Genomic DNA, 19,533 nt, shown 5'->3' with positions numbered 1-19,533 from the left:
AACCTACTCAATATACCATTGACATAGTACAAACAGAACCAGCAATAGCCTACTTTGCTACTGTAGGAAATACATCTAAATTGTCTCCCACGATTCGACGGAACCTATCAAAGCCATCCATGATCAAAGACGAAACCAAAGAGCGTAGTTATTTGTATCCGTGTGGAAACTTGTTAAGCAGACTATTGTTCCGCATGAATCAGGAACTGCTGTAGGAAGGCGTCTTCTGATGGAGTGTGAGACTATACACTAGTACACTATACTATCACTATTCTATACACTATACTACTACATGCAAAGTGGACCGAGGCAGATGTGTTTCATGATTTTGCACGTGCCTGACAAGTAAAAATAATTCCGCCTTAACTATCTCAGCAACACACACACACACACACACACACACACACGCGTCTGCACACCCTTTCACCTCCTCCACGTTTTATTATGTTAGACTTATTCTACAATAAATTGAGTTCATTTTTTGTCTCAAAATTCTACACAAAATAGCCCATAATACAATGTGAAAACAGGTTTTTAGACATTTGTGTTCATTTATTCAAAATCAAAATGTAAAATATATGCACAGAAGTGTGCACACCCTTCGATATGACACCCAAAAGTGAGCTAAGGTGCATTTTGTTTTCACTGTTACTGCTTGAGATATCTCTACAACTTAATTGGAGTCCACCTGTGGTAAATTCAGTTGATTGGACATGATTGGGGATTGCCTACACCTGCCTATATGAGGTCCCACAGCTGAAAGTACATGTTGTAGAAGTACTGAATAGATGGTGTGAATACATAAAGTATGTACAAGTGATATTTCAGTGTTTTATTTTGAATACATTTCCAAAGATTTCAACAACAAAAAATACATTTTTCACTTTGTTACTATGGGATATTGTGTAGATTGATGAGAAAATGAATTTAATACATTTGGGGATTAAATTACAAAATGGATTAAATAAGGCTTTAAAGTATCAAAGTGTGTTTGTGTGTGTGTGTGTGTGTGTGTGTGTGTGTGTGTGTGTGTGTGTGTGTGTGTGTGTGTGGAGGGGGGGGGGCTATATTGCCCTTGGAAAAAGGTGCATCATCATGTGCACTGATAAAGGCAAATGCCAGAATACAAAGGCTCTATGCCTTTTGTATATTTAGTTCTGTTGTTCTCTGTATTTTATATGTCCTTGTGTTTTCCAATGTGAAACTTTGCTGCCTTTTTGACCAGGTCAGTATTGTAAAAGAGATTTTATCTCAATGCTTTTATCTGGTTAAATAAATAAAAATAAAAGGTACAGTAGGCCTATACACATACTTTTCAATTAATATACACATTCTCTGTTCAACAGACATCATAGCAAATACATGCAAATAATTGGTGTGCAAGGTTTGCTTTGTTACAGATGTGACGGCTCAATTGGGCTCAGTTTACTTTTTCATAAGTAGCCTACAGAGATACAAATCATACACTTACTGCAATCTGAACATTAAGGTAAACGTTCTCAAATGTTTGTACTCTTGCAAACCATGTTGAGAGGATTTTGACTTTGGGTCCCAATTCCATTTTTAACATCTGAAAAAAAATCAACATTCATTACACAAAACATGTGCTCTGGTGGGATTTTTTTCCTTGTGAGATAATTAGGCGCGATTCAGTACTTTGAAGTACTTCAAAATTGTTTCAAAGCCCATCCGCAGTATTAGTTATGTTTGTCTTTGATTGTTTTACGTGTTAGGAGTCTAGGTTAGTGCGTCATATTAATTCAAAAAGAAACTCCATGTTTTCACTCCATCATTGCCAGAAAGGAACATGAATTCTGAATACATGGGTGGGGGATATGTTTACTGTGCACTTATTTAATTAGGCATTTACTCAAACATTAGTGGAATGTATTTCCTTATTGTACTAGAAGAATGATAAATGATTACAATCTGATCTGTAAGCCATTTCTTCATCAACTAACTGTTGAAACTCATCACCGCAGGAAACACCCCGAACTGGGTACAAAAACAAGTCCTCATAGAACGTCTTTAAGATTAATCACATCTTACTGAATGTATTCATTAATCAGAAGTGCATTATGTTCAATAGAAACATGATTATTTTGAGGCAACAGCTGGGTTTTTAATGCAAATGTGAAAAGTCCTTTTGGAGGCACATGAACAAGAAGCTAAATGGGCATCAAGAAAATTCCGGAATCCCACAAGCCATGCTGGTTTGGACTAAGTACAGTATAACAGACTTCTACCACATCCCTTTTACTTTTTCAGTGAATTTAGGGACATCAGGATACTGGGTGCCTCGTCGATGACGCGCACCAGCAGGTTGTCGATGTACTGCTCCAGCTGGGTAATCTTCCGGTCCTTCTCAGTCAGCTGCTTCTTCTGCTTCCCCAGCAGAGAGATCAGCTCCTCTGGGGTCAGCTGGGAAAACGGGCCCTTCACCCCGGAGCCCTGCACCTGGAGGGAGAACAAATTAAATTAAGAGGCATGATGACTGAGGTGCTTAAAGGAACATACCGGTCTAAATATGATTTGAGCTCCTTAAACTAGTCACCCAACGTATATCACATTACCGCAATCAATCTGACGAAGGAAAGCTCACGTTAAAAGATATTTGCATTTTCGCGTTTTACTTACATTTCAAAAGTTGAAAGTGATGACTTTAAAACATATTTTTAAATTGTTCCCTCGTTGCGCTGACAAACTCGCCTCAGTTTCAAATAATTCTCAAACAATTTAAAAATATGTTTTAAAGCCATCACGTTCAACTTTTGAAAACGCGAAAATGCAAATATCTTTTAACGTGAGCTTTACATCGGAAAAAGATTGCGGTAATGTGATATACATTGGATGACTAGTTTTAGGAGATCAAATCATATTTAGACCTTTAAATAATGCTATGTATCCAACATGCAATGTGAATTCAGCATAACAATGAGAAGGTGGACAATAGCATCACGTACAGTAGCTAACTTTTTTTTTAGAATTGGATTACAGAGAGACATATTACACTGATTAAATCAAATATGAATGCATTAAAGGATTTGATGGATAATGAAACATAGTCACGTTACCGTGGTTACCATTATGCTAATCAGAGTGTGTTTTGCATGCAAATATGTTAATAATCTCTCATTATACAGGACACAGCATCCTCCCATGAGCTCATCGCCACAGATGGGCGAAAGTCTCATCACCACATGGCTGCTCGTCTCTGCCCGTGTGCTGGATTGTCACACGAGCGCAGACGGATCGCAGGTATACCTTCATCTTCTCTTGAAGGCCACCCGGCACTGCTGCAGATTGGTCGACTTCTGCCCCCTGGCTGCCGGAGGCTGACTCGCGCTCTGAGGAGCTCAGGGGCTTTACTGGATGAGGTCTGCAAGGATGAGAGTGAAAGAGATTGACGAGGTGATTGAGGAAGAGGGGGAGAGGGAGAAAGGGAGGGACAGGAGGATTGGTGTATGGACGCTGTGGTGTTCTGGTGTTATGAGATGCAGCAGGTAAGGAATGGAAGATACTGTCCCTCTGGGAACAGAGATATTCATTAACAGTAGCCAGCCCAGATAGCAAGCGGATCTGGGCCATTTACAGGCCAGCTGGCCCTTGTGGCTTAGTCCCGGCCCATATATGGCCCATAATTATTACACATCCGCTTGCTATCTGGGAGGGAAAACTGAGGCGTGCTGCCCATTGAAGTATTATATTATATCTGATAATTAGAATTCTGCCACTGCCTGTAGAGGAGTCTCTTTCTATTCAATGAAATGTATCTTCTCTAGACATGTAATATATTCTAGTCATGGCTCTTTTCTTCCAAGCTGTGCTTAGTTCAGTCTGTGAGACAACAACAAGCTTATCTCTGCTCCCTCTCGGAGCAGACCCAGACCCAGTTTACACATTATCTCAACGGTGACATTTGTACAGCCAGACTCAGTTTAATTTTCTATGGGGTTGTGGAGGGAGAGTAAACATTGACAAAACCAGAGCCAGACTTTTTTTTCTTTTTTTTACTGGAAACGGCATTTATATTGCCTGAATGAATTGTTTGAATAAAACTTATTCAATTACAGATCTAAAAAAAAGTCACATTAGACTTTTTTTGATTGAGCACTGGCCATTCATAATTGAACTGACCTAATTTCACACTTAAATATGTGCATCGTCAGTATTTCATTCTAATCCTAGACAACGCATGACACTGCAAAACCTCACTGCAAACCCCAGAAAAGGTTCTCGCAAACCATGGTTTGACATCGAGAACTTGGATGATAAATATTCCGGAACTCTGCGATAATAGATTAAAAGCTGCACAGAAGCTCGGTAAACAAAGAATGTTCAGCAAAAATGGAGCAGGTGAACACTATAGCTACAGTTCTAGAAGGGATTGGAGCTATTAAACGAGACTAAGTAACTTATTGACTATTTCGCTCTATACTGTAGACAGGAGGAGTGGGTGAGACGAACTCGGCTGCTACTGGTGAGGGCTGATGTCTCTCTCACCTGCGTGAGGTTGAGGCAGGCTTGTCTCCCTTCCCTCTGGCCTCCTCTCCACCACCGCAATGTGCTGCCATGGGCCGGGCCTCACGGACCTGAGACCCGGCCTGTAGCAGAGTCCCTTCCCTAGGTTCTGGCTGGGTTCTGGCATGTTCTGACCCAAGTGTTGAGAGCACAGGGGAAGGAGAAACACACGGAGGCTTGGTGCTTGTATCGCCAGGTCGCTCCACATCTATGCGGTGTGTTTGCCTTTTTACAACAAGGCCTACAGTGAGAGGTCCTGTGCTTTGTCGGGTTTTCGAGAGACCGGCAGCCTCCTCTCTGGACATAGGCGTTATCTTGACCGGAGGCATGGGAGCATGGAACGTCTTCAAAGATTTGGGACTGGTGACATCTTCATTTTTGGAGAAAGGACTTTGCAGACCCTCTTGGATGCCATCAATCTCTCGGTCACCTAATCCAACGCTCTGAATCTCTCTTTCGAGATTAAAGGGATTTAATTTGAATATTGGGGTTGGAGGGTCTCTTCGAGTTAAGTTGTGTTTTTCATCAGAGGGTTCTGCCAAACTGTGTTTCTCAACATTTGCTGGGTACTCAACATCAGCGTTAGTCCCCATCTTCTCACTCAGCGAGGAGGAATGAGGCGTTAAGGGTGCTGGCCCTTTGTTATGCTTGGCCACGCGGAAGCCCCCGGTGGCTGAAGGGATGTCGGTGTGATCCATGGTTTGATTTCCATGGCTCGCGGCTTGAGCCGCGGAGGAGGATCTCAGAGGAGCGGTCATCCGAGCGCTCTGGTCCCTCTGGTCAACCTGACCCCCTGGCTTCCCCCTCAGGCTCCCCGGTGGCCGTGGTGCTGGACGCTTGTCCCGCGGTGCGCCGGAACGGTCCGGCCCGGCGCAAATGATGGCCTTTGATCGGTGGTCGTCCTCGCTTCCCACCGACTCCGTGGCAGAGGTACTGAGGGGAGGGGCTTGTTTGGCGACCATGGCTTGGGCGAGGCTAACCGCGGCAGCATTGCAGTTACGAGGCAGACGCTGGTTGTCGGGGGGCAGAGGCGCTCGGCGTTTCTTCTCCATCACGTCTGCCGACGTCTCCCTGGAGGCGTTGGCGTCCGCGAGGCCTACGGGGGGATTGGTGGAGCCCTCCGGTTCAGAGGGCGTTAAGAACGGGCTGGAGGGCACCGAAGGTTGAGGAAGGAGAGCACATGAGGTGGGACTGGAGGAGCAGGGTGAGGGAAAGGAGGGTTTGTTGAGAAAACATCAGCAGTTTATACAAGTATGCGACGCGTACAAGTACTTGGTTCATCTACAAGACCTTGAATGATAAAAAATAAATAAATAAATAAAAATACAGGAAATATGGATGGTGAAAGGACCTCGAGGATGAAATGATGCAAGAATGACACAGAATGATGTAACCGTGCCTATTGCTATATTAGCTTTACAGTGTTACAATTTTAAAGAAATTCATACCATACAGCACCGACCCAGGAGGTTAATATAGCAAAGAAAAACACAAAGACCAGCCACGACATACAGAGGTGTTACAAGCCCTAAGATGCTAGTTTACTAAGTTGGAGAAAATTCACAAGACAAGACATTGGGAGGAAGGGATTTATTTAATTGGTCAAAGCATTGAAAGGAAATTCCACAAAGAGTATGTAGGCAAAGATACTATGGTTAGTGAAACACACGGGATGGCGACATGGATGGGATATGGAAAACATTTGGAAATGATAATGCAGCTTTGAATCCTACTGAGAAGCCTATACTGGTCATGTCTGCTTGGTTCAGCTTTCCTGAAATGTCCTTTCGTGGGTCAGTCAGCCTCCGAGCCTCTGAGCCACAGTTAAAAACTTGGCCAATCACCTAATGTCTTTTTATCATGCTTTACCACTTTTAATATGACAAGTTATATAACGAGGTGAGATTAATTAGCGCAAGAAGGAATCTCAGCTCAGCTCGGCTCAAAGGTTTGAAATGTACAATCAGCCACACACTGGGACCAGCTGCTAAGCCTTGCAAATTTCATGACAGTGTCAGATTACTTTAGAGAATTGGGTCTTAATGAGATGCGTCTGCTGCTAGGGAACAACCGATCCGGTGACACTCCTACACCGAGGGCTCCATTTACACCTCAAGAGCACGACTCCACTTCACTGTCACCAAGTCTGCACAAGTCACGCAAGACTTGCTCTTCCAAGCAAAAAGCATAATTTTCAATCACATAGAGCTCCAATGAGAAAATGTATTCCTTCAACCTGAACAGCCCTTGCGATGTCCCAAAAGCATAAATTGGGCTGTTTCACTCCTGATTATGTAGATTTTATTAAAATTGGTGTCATAAGAGATTCTGCAGCCAGATCATTTTCTGAAAGATTATGTTAGCATAATTTAAACAGCTCAGTTAGGGAATGTCTGGATAGCATGACAAGAGAGCAACGTTAGTAGGTGAGGGTGCATGATGGGAGCCAAACTCTATTTCCATTCCACACCTAAGGCGTAGAAAGCAAGGCAGATGTGTGTGTGCGTGTGTGTGCGCGTGTGCGCAACATTATACAGCATGCCGTGTTTGTGAATAACTATGTACAGGACTACAAGGACTAACCTTGGTTTAACTGCAGAAACTTTGGTTGAGCGGGTGAAGAGACCAGTAGGAGAGGCAGTAGAGGTCTCCTCAAAGGGATTGGTGGAGCCAACGTCTTCGAAGGGATTGGTGGAGCCGACGTCTTCGAAGGGATTGGTGGAGCCGACGTCCTCAGAGGGATTGGTTAGGGGGTTATCGCCCACCAGGGCCTCATCCGTTATTTCTCGCCGATCCATCTGTTTCTGTACCTCAGCCGGCCTGATGCCATCCTGCGCTCGTCTGCGTTTCTCCTCCTCCCTCATCTCCTCCTCCACTCTAGCCCCTTCTTCCTCCTCCATCCGTTTCCTCCTCTGCTCCTCCACCCTCCTCCTCTCTTCCTGCTCCCTCCTTTCCTCCTCAAGCTTCATTCTTTCTTCTCCTTCCTTCCGCAGCCTCTCTCGCTCTAACGTGACGATCCTTTCTCTCTCCTCCTTCCTTCTCTCCTCCTCCTCTTCCTCCAATCTCAGTCTGTCCTCCTCCTCCTGCCTCAGCCTATCTCCCTCCTCCTTCCTTCTCTCCTCCTCTCTCCTCTTTTTTTCCTCCATGTCTCTCATCGTCCTCTCCTCCTCCTCTTTTCTAAGTCTGTATTCCTCTTCTTCCTTCCTCACTCTTTCTTCCTCATCCCTCATCCTTCTCTCCTCCTCCTCATCCCTCATCCTTCTCTCCTCATCCCTCCTCTTGATTTCCTCCTCTCTCAACCTGTCCTCCCGCTTCAATCTTTCTTCCTCCTCTCTCCTCGTTCGTTCCTCCTCCTCTCTCCTCGTTCTGTCCTCCTCCTCTCTCCTCGTTCTTTTCTCCTTCTCTCTCTTTGTTCTCTCCTCCTCCTTCTCCTCCTCCCTCAACCTGTCCTCCAGCTTCAATCTTTCCTCCTCCTCCTTTCTCCTTCTCTCCTCCGCCTTCCTCAGCTCATCCCCCTCTCTCCTCTCTCTTTCTTCCTCATCCTTCATCCTTCTTTCCTCCTCCTCTCTCAGTTGTTCTTCCTCCTCTCTCCTTTTTACTAGCGCTTCCTCCTTCCTCAACCTCTCCTCTTCTAAGACTGTTCTCCTTTCCTCCTCTAGCCTCTCACTCTCCTGCTTTTCCAGTCTGACCCTCTCCTCCTCCTCCTCCTCCTCCTCGCGTTTCTTGTTCCTCTCCTCTGCAGCTCTCTCCTCCTCCTCAAGCCTAATATGTTCCTCGGCCTCTATTATTCTCCTCCTTTCCAGCTCCTCCTCCCTTCTTCTCTCCTCCTCTTCAACCCTCACTTTTTCCTCTTCAGTTCTCCGCTTCTCCTCATCAATCCTCCTCTGTTCCTGATGTTCGAGCCTTCTTTTTTCCTGCTCCTCCTCCTTAACTCTCTGCTCCTCCTCAACCCTCCTCTTCTCTTCCTCAACCCTTTTCTCCTCATCTAGTCTTTTTCTCTCCTGCGCCTCCTTCTTAACTCTCTGCTCCTCCTCAACCCTCCTCTCCTCTTCTCTTTTCTCCTCATCTAGTCTTTTTCTCTCCTGCTCTACCCCTCTGACTCTCTCTTCCTCTAACCTTCTCCTTCTCCCTTCCTCTTCCAACGCTCTCATCCTCTCTTCTTCCTCCTCCCTTCTCACTTGCTCCTCCTCCTCATCCACTCCCCGTCTCTCCTCTTCAAACTTTCTCCTCTGTTGCTCCATCACACTCTTGACCGTGCCCTCCTCCTCCTCCTCCTCCTGTTCGGCCCCGTGGCTTTCCTCAGCCCAGGGAGAAGGCTGCTTCTGGGCCCTCAGCGAGTCGATGGAGGTGGTGGAGCTCTTCCGGCCCTGGGCCCTTCGGAGGTCCTCCATGGAGCCGTGGCCCGAGCTGGCCAGGCTGAAGGTGGAGCCCGTCCGGGGGCGACGTGGCTGGGGCTCGTCCGTGTACACGTGACTGCCGTTGATGCACAGGTTACTCTGCTCCGCCGCCGGGGCCGAGCCCGGCTTGGAGGGCCCGTGGAAGGAGAGGGGCCCCTGGGAACCCTTGCTGTCTGAGCTACCTGAGCGCTTATGGGTCAGGAACTTGAATTTCTTTTTACCTGAGTAGGAAGGAAGAGAAACGATCAAAACATACATTTGTAAAACATTTCGATGAATCGCAGTCGTGAATTTGCAGGGGGGTAAATTCACGCTGGGGCAAACTTTCAGGGGGAAAAAAGGACAAAAGATTGCAGTGTGTGTTAATTCTCCTCACCCTCTGAGGCATCCAGGTTGAGGCCAGAGGAGCGACTGCCTGTCAGGGAAGAGCTCCTCTCCGGCAGAGGCCCCAGAACAGACATCGACTGAGACACGTTCCTCTGTAAGTTAGACTTGGTGGAGAAGAGAGACTTGAGTTTGTGTTTCTTCTTCTTCTCTTCTTTGTCGGCCCCCGCGCCCCCCTCCCCCTCCCCCTCGCTGTCGGTCAGGACCTGGGTGAACGAGGGAACCACGGCGGACGCGGAGTCCGATAGGCCCTCCTTCTTTTTGCCACGGACCTTGTCCTTGAGTTTGCCCAGACGGGAGCGCGGCTTGTCAGTGGCGGAGAGGTCGAACATGCTGGCTGTCATGTTGTTTCTCATGAACTGGATGGAAACCAACACCTCCCCTCTGTCCTTGTCTGGCTTACCAGCCTTATCCAACAGTTTAAACCATCTGTCGGGCAGAGAGAAAATGACATATTGTTAGGGTGAAAATATTCTTCTCAAGATTCAAAGTAAACACATGCCAAAGTAAACACATGCCAGCAAATGTCACGTCAGCAAACTACTTTTTTTTTTGCCTGACAGGCCATGAAATCTAAGGATTTAATGAGAAAAAAATGTAGACGCCTGTTAGGAATCAAATAATTGTCTATCTGTCGGCCTTCACTACTCAAAATCACCCCCCCCCCCCCATGCCTGCACAAACACACACCAAGGACAGATCTCTCTTCAGAACTCAGAGAGGAAGAAACCAAGCAGTAGCCATCTGCCTCTGGGCATGAAGATATCCCAGAATAAAGCAAGCAGCTGTATCAAAGATTTATCTAAGGTAAAGATTTCCCAGTTTGTCCCACTCGTATCATCCCCACTAATCGTTTAGATGGTTTAATTTTAAAGGTACCCAACGAAACGTGAATCAAAACAATCCGTTCTTTGTTTATTTTCGAAATTCCTATATTATATGGTTCCTTGTAGTCTAATAAACATGTTGAATCACTTGAATGTCTTTCCTACCTTGTAATGTCTTCACAAAATGATATTTAGCTAATGTTTTGAAAACAACAAAGATGTGTGAAACGTCACTATTATGTGCTCCGCGTATTGACGCAATGACGTAGTACGCGATTTTCGGGATCACCTTCTCAAATTTGCTCTAGAGCGCATACTAGTGGTCAAAAAATACATTGGGTACCTTTAAGGTTTATAATAACCAGGAGGGCAGCAGAGGTGGATAGAACGCTCAGATCTCATTCATGTGCTTGAAGTTCCCTCAGGGAAACGGAAGTCCAGCTCTGCCTGGGCTAGCATTAGAGTGGAAAGACCATGGGAAATGAATGATGTTGTGGTTGAGGGTTCTGGTCAGCCTGTGTTGAAGTAATTATGAATCAAACCACTGACCAGCAGTGGCAGTGTGCGTCATAGACCTAGTTCTTACTCTTGACAAATTAACTTATTCTAAGTCGCTTTGGATAAAAGCGTCTGCTAAATGACTGAAATGTTTTATCAAAATGTATTCGGTCATGGCAGTAGACTCATCTTTAAGTGTTAATTGAACTAGTTCTACGGTGCTGTACGTATCTGGGTGGCTGTGGCTCAGGAGGTAGAGTGGGCCGTTCAATGAGGGTTGGCGGTTCGAATCCCGGCTCCTCCCGATGATGTCGAAATGTCCTTGGTCAAGACACTGAACCCCAAATGTTCCCCAATGAGCAGGCTAGCACCTTGCATGGCAGCTGCTGCCATTGGTGTGTGCATGTGTGTGTGTGAATGGGTGAATGAGGCCACTGCAAAGTACTTTGGTTAAAAGCACTATATAAGTGCAGTCCATTTACCAAATAGACAAGATCGCCCTCCCTTGCTTTAGAACTTGAAAGGCTGGAACATACAGTCCTTTCAATGAATGAGTGGAACCAACGGAACAGGGGAAGAACAATAAGGCGCTGTAGCAAAACATGAGTTCCTCTAATGGTGCTTCAAAAATAGAAAAGAGTTTCGCCGCACACAACAGATGAAAATAAGGCTTTTATTCAACGACGCGTTTCGCCTTACGGCTTCTTCAGGTTCATGCCATTCCATATCAGCGGGCGTCTATATAGGTGTGCAATTAAGGAAATAGGCAGCAGCTGCAACTAGGCCATTTAGAACCAATGACAATGAATACAATACAACCAGTAGGCTACAAAATATAACAATACACATCATATCAAGGCAAGCATTATCAACAATATAGCAACAATATATAAACATTAAATATACCCAGTAGGATCACTAATTCATCTATTCCTCTAATGGTGGTTTATTTATCTGAGTCTCTGATAGAGGAGGACTTCAGAGGAAAAGAAAGACCAGACCAGTGTAACAGGCTGTAGACCATATTTGGTACATGAGTTCTTTTGGTACAAGTATTCTTCAACATCACACTGAAGCAATGGTATGCAATGCACACTGTTTGTTTGTGAACCTACAGGAAACACAAAGTATACTGTAGAACATCCAATAATACTCATAGAGTAAGAGGTCGTACAGGAACACATTCCTTGAAAAGCTTAAGTGCATAATGGCGGCCGGTTTTCAGTAAAGTTTCCTTTAAACAAGCATCTGGGTCTATTCTGACTGTTGAACAATGAATGAGCTGAATCGGCATGAAAGTATCTGTCGAGCAGAACCTGGGGTCAACAGCTCAGAACCTGGGGTCAACAGCTGGACATCACAGTGTCCTGGAACAACAAACCCCACCGAGGTCTGGAGCTCGGAGAGGAAATGAGTGGACTTGGGGCAGGAGGTAGGTTTTTTGGTGTGTGTGTGTGTGTGTGTGTGTGTGTGTGTGTGTGTGTGTGTGTGTGCGTGCGTGTGTGTGTGTCTGTCACCATGGATATCTTCGGAGAGGTTACAATAACAAAAGCGGACCGTGCTGTGAATGCAGCTTCTTATCTTTAGCGAAGCACCCAATGTCCGCCGCCCACAGACGGGCCGTAAAAGAGAGACAGACTGGCTGGATGACAGAATGTAAAACAGATGAACAACATTAGAAAGACACCGTATCAGCAGACAGGATTTAGAGGAAGGATTGGGTAGGGGGGGGCGGGGGGGGGGGGGCAAACGTACAGTACAGACGAGCAAGAATGTCTGTGAACTCAGCTTTCATCTCTATTGTTACGGAAAACAACAGCAATTCAAACAAAGCTTGAAGATGAAGATGAATCTGCCCATCTGTTTAGTAGCACAATTGCTTGTCACTTATTGGTGAGGAATAGAGGAGTTACATGGCTTTGACTACTGATCAAACAGGCTTTGACTACAGGCTTTGACTACTGGTAAACAGCAGGTATGAGTGATGGTCAGTAAGGCATGAGCCTTTTGTGACCACTCCTTTACAACTGACTCATACAGTATAATGACTTCTGAAGACGTGAAATGTTCCCAGCATGACATCAACATTACATGTGAGGGAGATGTGAAAGAGGTATGCAATAATATGATGTGAAGCCGAATGTTTATGCGTGTGTACGTGTGACTAATGTTTATGCGTGTGTATGTGTGACTATGTGTGTGTGCGTGTGTGTGTGTGCGTGCATGAGCCCATGTCTCGTATAAACACATTTTCTACTTACACAAAGCCATTAATTCTTGTGTGTTTCTTGTTTCTGTGTGTGTTTTAACACTTTTTTGTTTACATAAAGCCGTGATTCTAAAAACGCACCACTTCTCCCGGGCAGCTCCACGCCCTCCTCTCATGTTTGTGACAAGGGAGTCCCCAGAGAGCCACCCTCGTTCCCTTCCCTCCAGCCTCTGGTAGAGAATGTGACACACATATGGTGCAAAGCAGGACAGGGCGAGCAACACCTGCTACTGGAATCTGTTCAGGCTCCACAGAGCTTCAAATGTCTGGAGGTAATAGGCCTACATTTTGGCAGTAATAATTAATCGTATGTTTTATTTATTTATTTAAACCTTTATTTAGTTTAGAAAAATAATAATAAATAATACTAAAAAATATATTATATATATATATATATATATATATATATAATTATATATATAATTATATTATATATATATAAATAATCATAATAAAAAAAATAAAAAAAAAATTCTGGACCTCGAAGGTCGTTTATTAGCCACACGGTAATTACAAACACAGATGTGCAGGTGAGCAGCGACACGGGACACACGAGACACACGGGACACACGGGACACACGGGACACACGGGACACACAGGACACACGGGACACACAGGACACACAGGACACACGGGACACACCGCACACAGCGGTCCGGTCCCTGGCGGAATCTGTCCTCGGGCGTTTCTCCCGTCCAAGCCGTCCTCCTCCAGGGGCAGCCAGGAGCAGTGGGCCGTCCTTCTCCAGGGTCAGCCAGGAGCAGTGGGCCGTTCTCCTCCAGGGTCAGCGAGGAGCAGTGGGCCGTCCTCCTCCAGGGGGCAGTCAGGAGCAGTGGGCCGTCCTCCTCCAGGAGCAGCCAGGAGCAGTGGGCCGTCCTCCTCCAGGGGGCAGTCAGGAGCAGTGGGCCGTCCTCCTCCAGGGGCAGCCAGGAGCAGTGGGCCGTCCTCCTCCAGGGGGCAGTCAGGAGCAGTGGGCCGTCCTCCTCCAGGGGGCAGCCAGGAGCAGTGGGCCGTCCTCCTCCAGGGGGCAGTCAGGAGCAGTGGGCCGTCCTCCTCCAGGGGGCAGTCAGGAGCAGTGGGCCGTCCACCCTCAGGGTCAGCCAGGAGCAGTGGGCCGTCCTCCTCCAGGGGGCAGCCAGGAGCAGTGGGCCGTCCTCCTCCAGGGGGCAGTCAGGAGCAGTGGGCCGTCCTCCTCCAGGGGGCAGTCAGGAGCAGTGGGCCGTCCACCCTCAGGGTCAGTCAGGAGCAGTGGGCCGTCCTCCTCCAGGAGCAGTGGGCCGTCCTCCTCCAGGGGGCAGCCAGGAGCAGTGGGCCGCCTCGTCAGTGGCGCACGGGGACCAAGTCCAAGCGCTTAGTCCGAGTCCTGGTCAGGGACAGGACTGAAGAGCAACCGCATGTTTTTCATTTTGTGGTTCTATGTGGAGGGAACCAGAGGGAACGGCGGGAGAACAAGCAAACCTCACACAGGAACGCCCGGGAGATCGAGCCCATGGGGGAATCGAACCCAGGACCTTCTTGCTGTGAGGCAGTAACAGTATGATGTCCCCATTCCATCAATAGTGTCACTGCCAAGAAGTCATTTACCACTTAATTTACCACGATAACTGTTCATCCCAATTTTTGCTGGGTTTTGAAACCAAGAGCATTTCAAAGAATGGAGTGTTTATTTTTCTACTGAGATGTCTAGATGTCTCTGCAAAGAGACACTGAGTCCTTCTACGGCAGATGTTAACTGATGCCTATTAATTTAGGCTACAGTCAGAAAGGTTCAAGTGATAAAAATAAATACAAAAAACTGCTAGTGGCCGTTGACAAAGAGAAGTAACTTTCCTCAGCATCAGTGAAAGGGAAGTTACGACATCAGGTTTTAGCTGGGTAGAGACAGTAGACACATCAGTTCTTTCCTCAGACAGGACTAACAGGAAAAGATGAATCAGCATTTAGCTTACGAGTCAACATTTAGCTTCTAAAAGGCCTGACTTGTGAGGAGCACACACGGTTCTGTGTGCAGATAGAACTAACAGAAAAATAGGAACATTGTATGAATAGCATCTAGCTTATTATTATTATAATGGGCCTTTGGGTACACATTTCCTGTGCAACCCTGAGTGTCTGATTAAGCAATGCTTTAACTCTGCTCTTATCTCAATCCACAGCATGTGTGTGTGTGTGTGTGTGTGTGTGTGTGTGTGTGTGTGTGTGTGCGTCTGTGTGCACATGGATGTGTGTATGTACAGTAGTTAAAGGTCGCAGCTACAATATTTGCTTAATTGACGCAGTCGTTGTCTCGTATCTGTGTGTGACCAGCCTTGACACAGATCCAACAGCATGTTTGTTCTGATAAAGAAAAAAGGATAAATGTGAATATAAGAATGTTCTATCGTTATCTACTAAATGGGAATTCAAGCATTAATAATATCATGAACCTGGGCACATGTACAGTAGGCTAATACATACTGTAAACATAAAGGTGTCTTTAGGTGACCAGTGTAACTCATCACACAGAACAGTAGATTTCTATCCAACAGCTTTCTATTACCTCAGGTCCACTGGGCCCTTCAGTTAGAGAACAAAGATTCTCCTATTTGCCCTGGAAAACATCACCGTGTTATGAATCACTGTCAATTTGAGAAGCCTGTACCAATGTTTTTACACCAGCAAAGACCAAAATACATGTGGCCACATCAGTCAGCAATCATTTCAGCTGAAGCCAAAACAAAAAAGAAATAGTACATTACTTCAACAGGCTGTTTGTGTGTGCAGTAGAGGCTTTCTCTCTCAGTCTGGCATGGCTAGTGTGGGGTTGGCATAGCGAGGCTGTGTAAATAGCCGTAGGCTACGGTCCTACATGCTTCAAGCGAGGGAGTTGGTACAGCCTTGCGAGAGGCTAACCCTAACCCTAACCCAGCCCCTGCCACTGCCTCTGTTTGTTTTGCTCAGATAAACACTCTGGAATGTGAGGCTAAAGCTGGATTTGTCCACGGAAATCAGGTGCGCTGCACTCAATAATAACAGAAACACAGCTTGAGAAATTGCCTGCTCACTCAACAATATTCAATCAGTGAGTGCATCAACCTTCGAAATTAGAAGAATTTGCACACCCTGCAGCACAACTCAAGCAGTCGACTCCTCCAACGTGAAAGAATATTTTATTAAGTGTATCCACAATATCCCCACATCATTAAAAAAAGAGGTGAAGACAAATGGCTTATGAGACAGACACATATTGTAAATGTCTATAAATCTCCTTTTCCCTGAGGGTAATAAACATGGTTTTGGAAGCTCTGAAATGGCCCAAAAAATGTTCTGCTGAAGTCTGGCATTTCCGCCAAAGGGCAAGGCTAATATCACACGAGCCCCGTCAAACAAGAGAAATGAAAGTGCAGGTACTAAGGCCTCTTGTGGCCGACAGCCTGTCTGATAGGGACTGAATTATTTCCTAAGAGGGCACAGCTCTTGGCATGAGACACCAGAATTACCATCTGAGGTAACTGGAGAAATGGCAAATCAATAGCTATCTCCTGTCAGTGATTCGCAAAAATAGTTGGAGGGCGTGTAACTGTACAGTTAACAGTTATACACTGTATTAACACTATTATTTTGTATGTTATTGTAGATTGTAAATGGTAATGATAAATTGACTGCACTTATATAGCGCTTTTCCACCTTAGCGGCACTCAAAGCGCTTTACAATGGCCTCTCATTCACCCATTCACACACACATTCACACACCAATGGCGGTAGCTGCCATGCAAGGTGCTAACCTGCTCATTGGGAGCAATTTGGGGTTAGGTGTCTTGCTCAAGGACACTTCGACATGTGGACAGTCGGAGCTGGGATTGTACTGTATATTGTATTGGATTTGTCTCTTCCTTACTGTATTTTGCACTGTCCTGTCTTGTCCTTGCACTCTGTATGCTTGCTGAAAGCAATCACTGTATTGTTCCTCTGCGTACTTTCCTTATCATTGCTCTGCCTACTTTTTCCTGGACCTATCTACTTTGCTTTCCTTTCCTCTGTGGTTGATATTGTAGTAGCCTACCAAGGTTCCCCTCTTGACAGCAGCAGTTTCTGTTATGAGAACCAGTTAGACTCAACTCAATGGATATCTATGGGATACACTGGTAAATTAGCCTTACCTGCATATTTGCATGAGGACTCAACTTAGTGGATGTCTTTGAGAGATGCTCTTTCAGTCACTGCTTGCTCTAGGGACACCACTCTAAGCGTGAAATACCCAGAACAGCAAGCTTATTACGGCTACACACTAATGTTGATATGATTTTGTACTTTTGCTATAGTCTACCTGTACAAGTTATAAAACTGTATGAGTCATAATGAATGGCCGTCAATGGGAGATTTAAATTCAGCCTCTACTTTATACTTTTTTCAGATACAGTAGATACTACTGACAAGCTTATTGATTTTTATATACTCATATTTAGATAACAATCACTTTTCATGCTTTATACTCATTTAGATAACATTCATACTTTTTATAAAATAAAATAAAAATGTAAACTTGCATTATTAGTAGCCTACCAGGTAGTAGGTGTAGGAGCATTGGGAACCTATAGTAGTATTGCAGCTATCTAAACTACATACATACACACACACAGACACACACACACACACACACACACACACACACACACACACACACACACACGTAGCCTACCTTTTCTAGTTCTTTATTGCTATGCACCAACAGCCCAAAGCAAATACCAATAACTCATATGTGAAAACCTGCTTGGCAACAAACCTGTTTCTGAATCTGATAACCTCAATTCCTTCACATAGCCTATTTCAGTCTACAATTGCTGGAAAACAGTGGAACACAACCCTCCAACCCAGGGAAGGGAATAACATAGCCTATAAAAGCAGGCCTACTACTTCAGATGAGAGTCGCCTGGTTGCATGATGGGAGAAAATGTGTGCCTTGAAGCCACTTGAACGAGAGCGTGCCTTTCCTGGGCCTAGACTCTGCAATTGTCTGATTGGTTCCCCCAGGACACAGCACCAATTCATGGTTAAGTGTTGGAATTACACAGTAAAGGCAAATTCTATTCAAAAGTGACTGGCAAAATACTATCAATTGAATGGGTTAACATAAAAAAGGTCACTCACTCAGTTTTATTAGGGGATTGAATCTCGCTCAACTCCAGCAGGTTGATGACAGCTTGTCCGAGCAACTTGTCCGGTCCCACCAGAGCCCTGTGCATTACGTGGACGTGTAACGTGCGCTCCGCGTTACCGATACCGTTACCGATCAGCGGCAGATCGAACGAGGCCTCCTCCTTCCACACCGGGGACACGGTCTTCTCCACCACGGAGGTGGCGAATTTATCCTTGGCCACTTGCATGATGGCGTACGCGTCGTTCGTGCCATTTTTCCCCTTAATCCTTAGGCTTCTCGCCTGGAGCACTATTACCTGGACGCTTGTAGGATACCACTGTTGGCTTTGATCTGCCAACGACATGACTGACCCGGAGGTTTAAATATCCTATCATAAACCGTACGTGTTCAATAGCCTATAATTTGATGGAGCGCTGAAACTTTTCGCCTACCTTTGCGCTCACTTGAGGAAACAGCTGACTGGGCGTAGTCTGTCCTGGATGACGCTAGGAGGATTTGAGAGGGTATTTGCTGAGCTCAAACACTCCCCCAGATTAACGGATCTTGACTTTCGATCCAAACGGGACAAAGCCTGAACTGTAGCCTACTACCTGAACCCTATGAGACACCATTCTCAAAATGTTGTTGCCTTTTGCCTTCCCCCTAAAGAGGGTTGGAACCATTTAGCGATAAAGAACGCTCTGGAAAAAGGGTTTGGCTATATGGAACCTAGGCTATATGACAAGTCTAATGTTCCAGATAGAACCCTTCAATACATGCAATAAATGATGACTTGAGGCCCTATCTGGAACCTTACACAGTTGAAAAGGTTATATGGAACCTTTTTTCAGACGGTCATAATTCAAGATCTGTTTATTCGCCATGTATGATGTAGAATACATGGTTTACACAAGGAATTTGTCTTTCCCTGATGAAGACGACATACTAGGACAGGGTGCAGGAGAGGACAGTGCAAGGAGATCACCGTGCAAATACAAAATACAATATTATAACCAATAAAAAGAAAGGCACAATGCAAATTACTCAACAGAATACAGTGTGGTGAGCGTATGTACAGTGTGTGAGCAGAGTGTGATGTGATAGATGAGAGGTTTTATGTATAGAATGTGTGTGCCGTTGAGATATGTGGACCAATCAGTGGTCGAGGGACAGGGTGAAGAGTCAATGGAGGGGGCGGAGCGTCGCGGGGGGGGCGGAGCCTTGTAATGAGTGTGATGGCGCGTGGGAAAGAAGCTGTTTTTGTGGCGCGTGGATGGATGGATGGATCTCCCGCCAGAGGGGAGGGGCCAGTCTCCCGCCAGAGGGGAGGGGCCAGTCTCCCGCCAGAGGGGAGTGGTTCAAAGAGGAGTCACACACGATCTGGCCTGTTTTAGGGCCCTGGAGGAGGCGTGCAGGTCCTGTGAAGATGGCAGTCTACATTCGTTCACCCTCTCAGCGGTGATGCACTGCTAGTCTGGCCTTGTCTTTATCTGTTGCGGCGGGCTACCTACCAGGTGATG

The 19,533-nt window shown here is 45.7% G+C and overlaps 1 protein-coding gene across 2 annotated transcripts; it reads right to left on the bottom strand.

Moving 5' to 3' along the window:
• Positions 1-989: 989 nt before the first annotated feature.
• On the bottom strand, positions 990-18,567 carry rab11fip1b (RAB11 family interacting protein 1 (class I) b). 2 transcript variants are annotated; one of them, XM_084457726.1, is made up of 6 exons: positions 18,025-18,567; positions 9,295-9,731; positions 7,105-9,139; positions 4,504-5,712; positions 3,265-3,379; positions 990-2,457 (listed from the first exon to the last, which is right to left on the bottom strand). In XM_084457726.1, exons 1-6 carry the CDS (start codon positions 18,375-18,377, stop codon positions 2,257-2,259), a joined length of 4,350 nt encoding a protein of 1,449 aa, XP_084313852.1. In that variant the 5' UTR covers positions 18,378-18,567; the 3' UTR covers positions 990-2,256. The 2 variants fall into 2 exon arrangements, with proteins under 2 accessions (XP_084313852.1, XP_084313853.1); XM_084457727.1 differs by lacking the exon at positions 4,504-5,712.
• Between the last annotated feature and the right edge of the window lie 966 nt (positions 18,568-19,533).

Source organism: Borostomias antarcticus (genome assembly GCF_949987555.1).
Source record: "Borostomias antarcticus genome assembly, chromosome: 2".
NCBI lineage: Eukaryota > Metazoa > Chordata > Actinopteri > Stomiiformes > Stomiidae > Borostomias > Borostomias antarcticus.
This window is presented reverse-complemented; position numbering and strand designations above follow the sequence as displayed.

Excerpts from the sequence above, each read along its gene's own strand:
- rab11fip1b (XM_084457726.1), bottom strand. The coding sequence starts at position 18,377 with ATGTCGTTGGCAGATCAAAGCCAACAGTGGTATCCTACAAGCGTCCAG. Across the intron at positions 9,140-9,294 it reads CAACCTGGATGCCTCAGAGG|GTAAAAAGAAATTCAAGTTC; the intron begins GTGAGGAGAATT and ends CTTCCTACTCAG. Across the intron at positions 5,713-7,104 it reads GTTTCTGCAGTTAAACCAAG|TCCCACCTCATGTGCTCTCC; the intron begins GTTAGTCCTTGT and ends CTGCTCCTCCAG.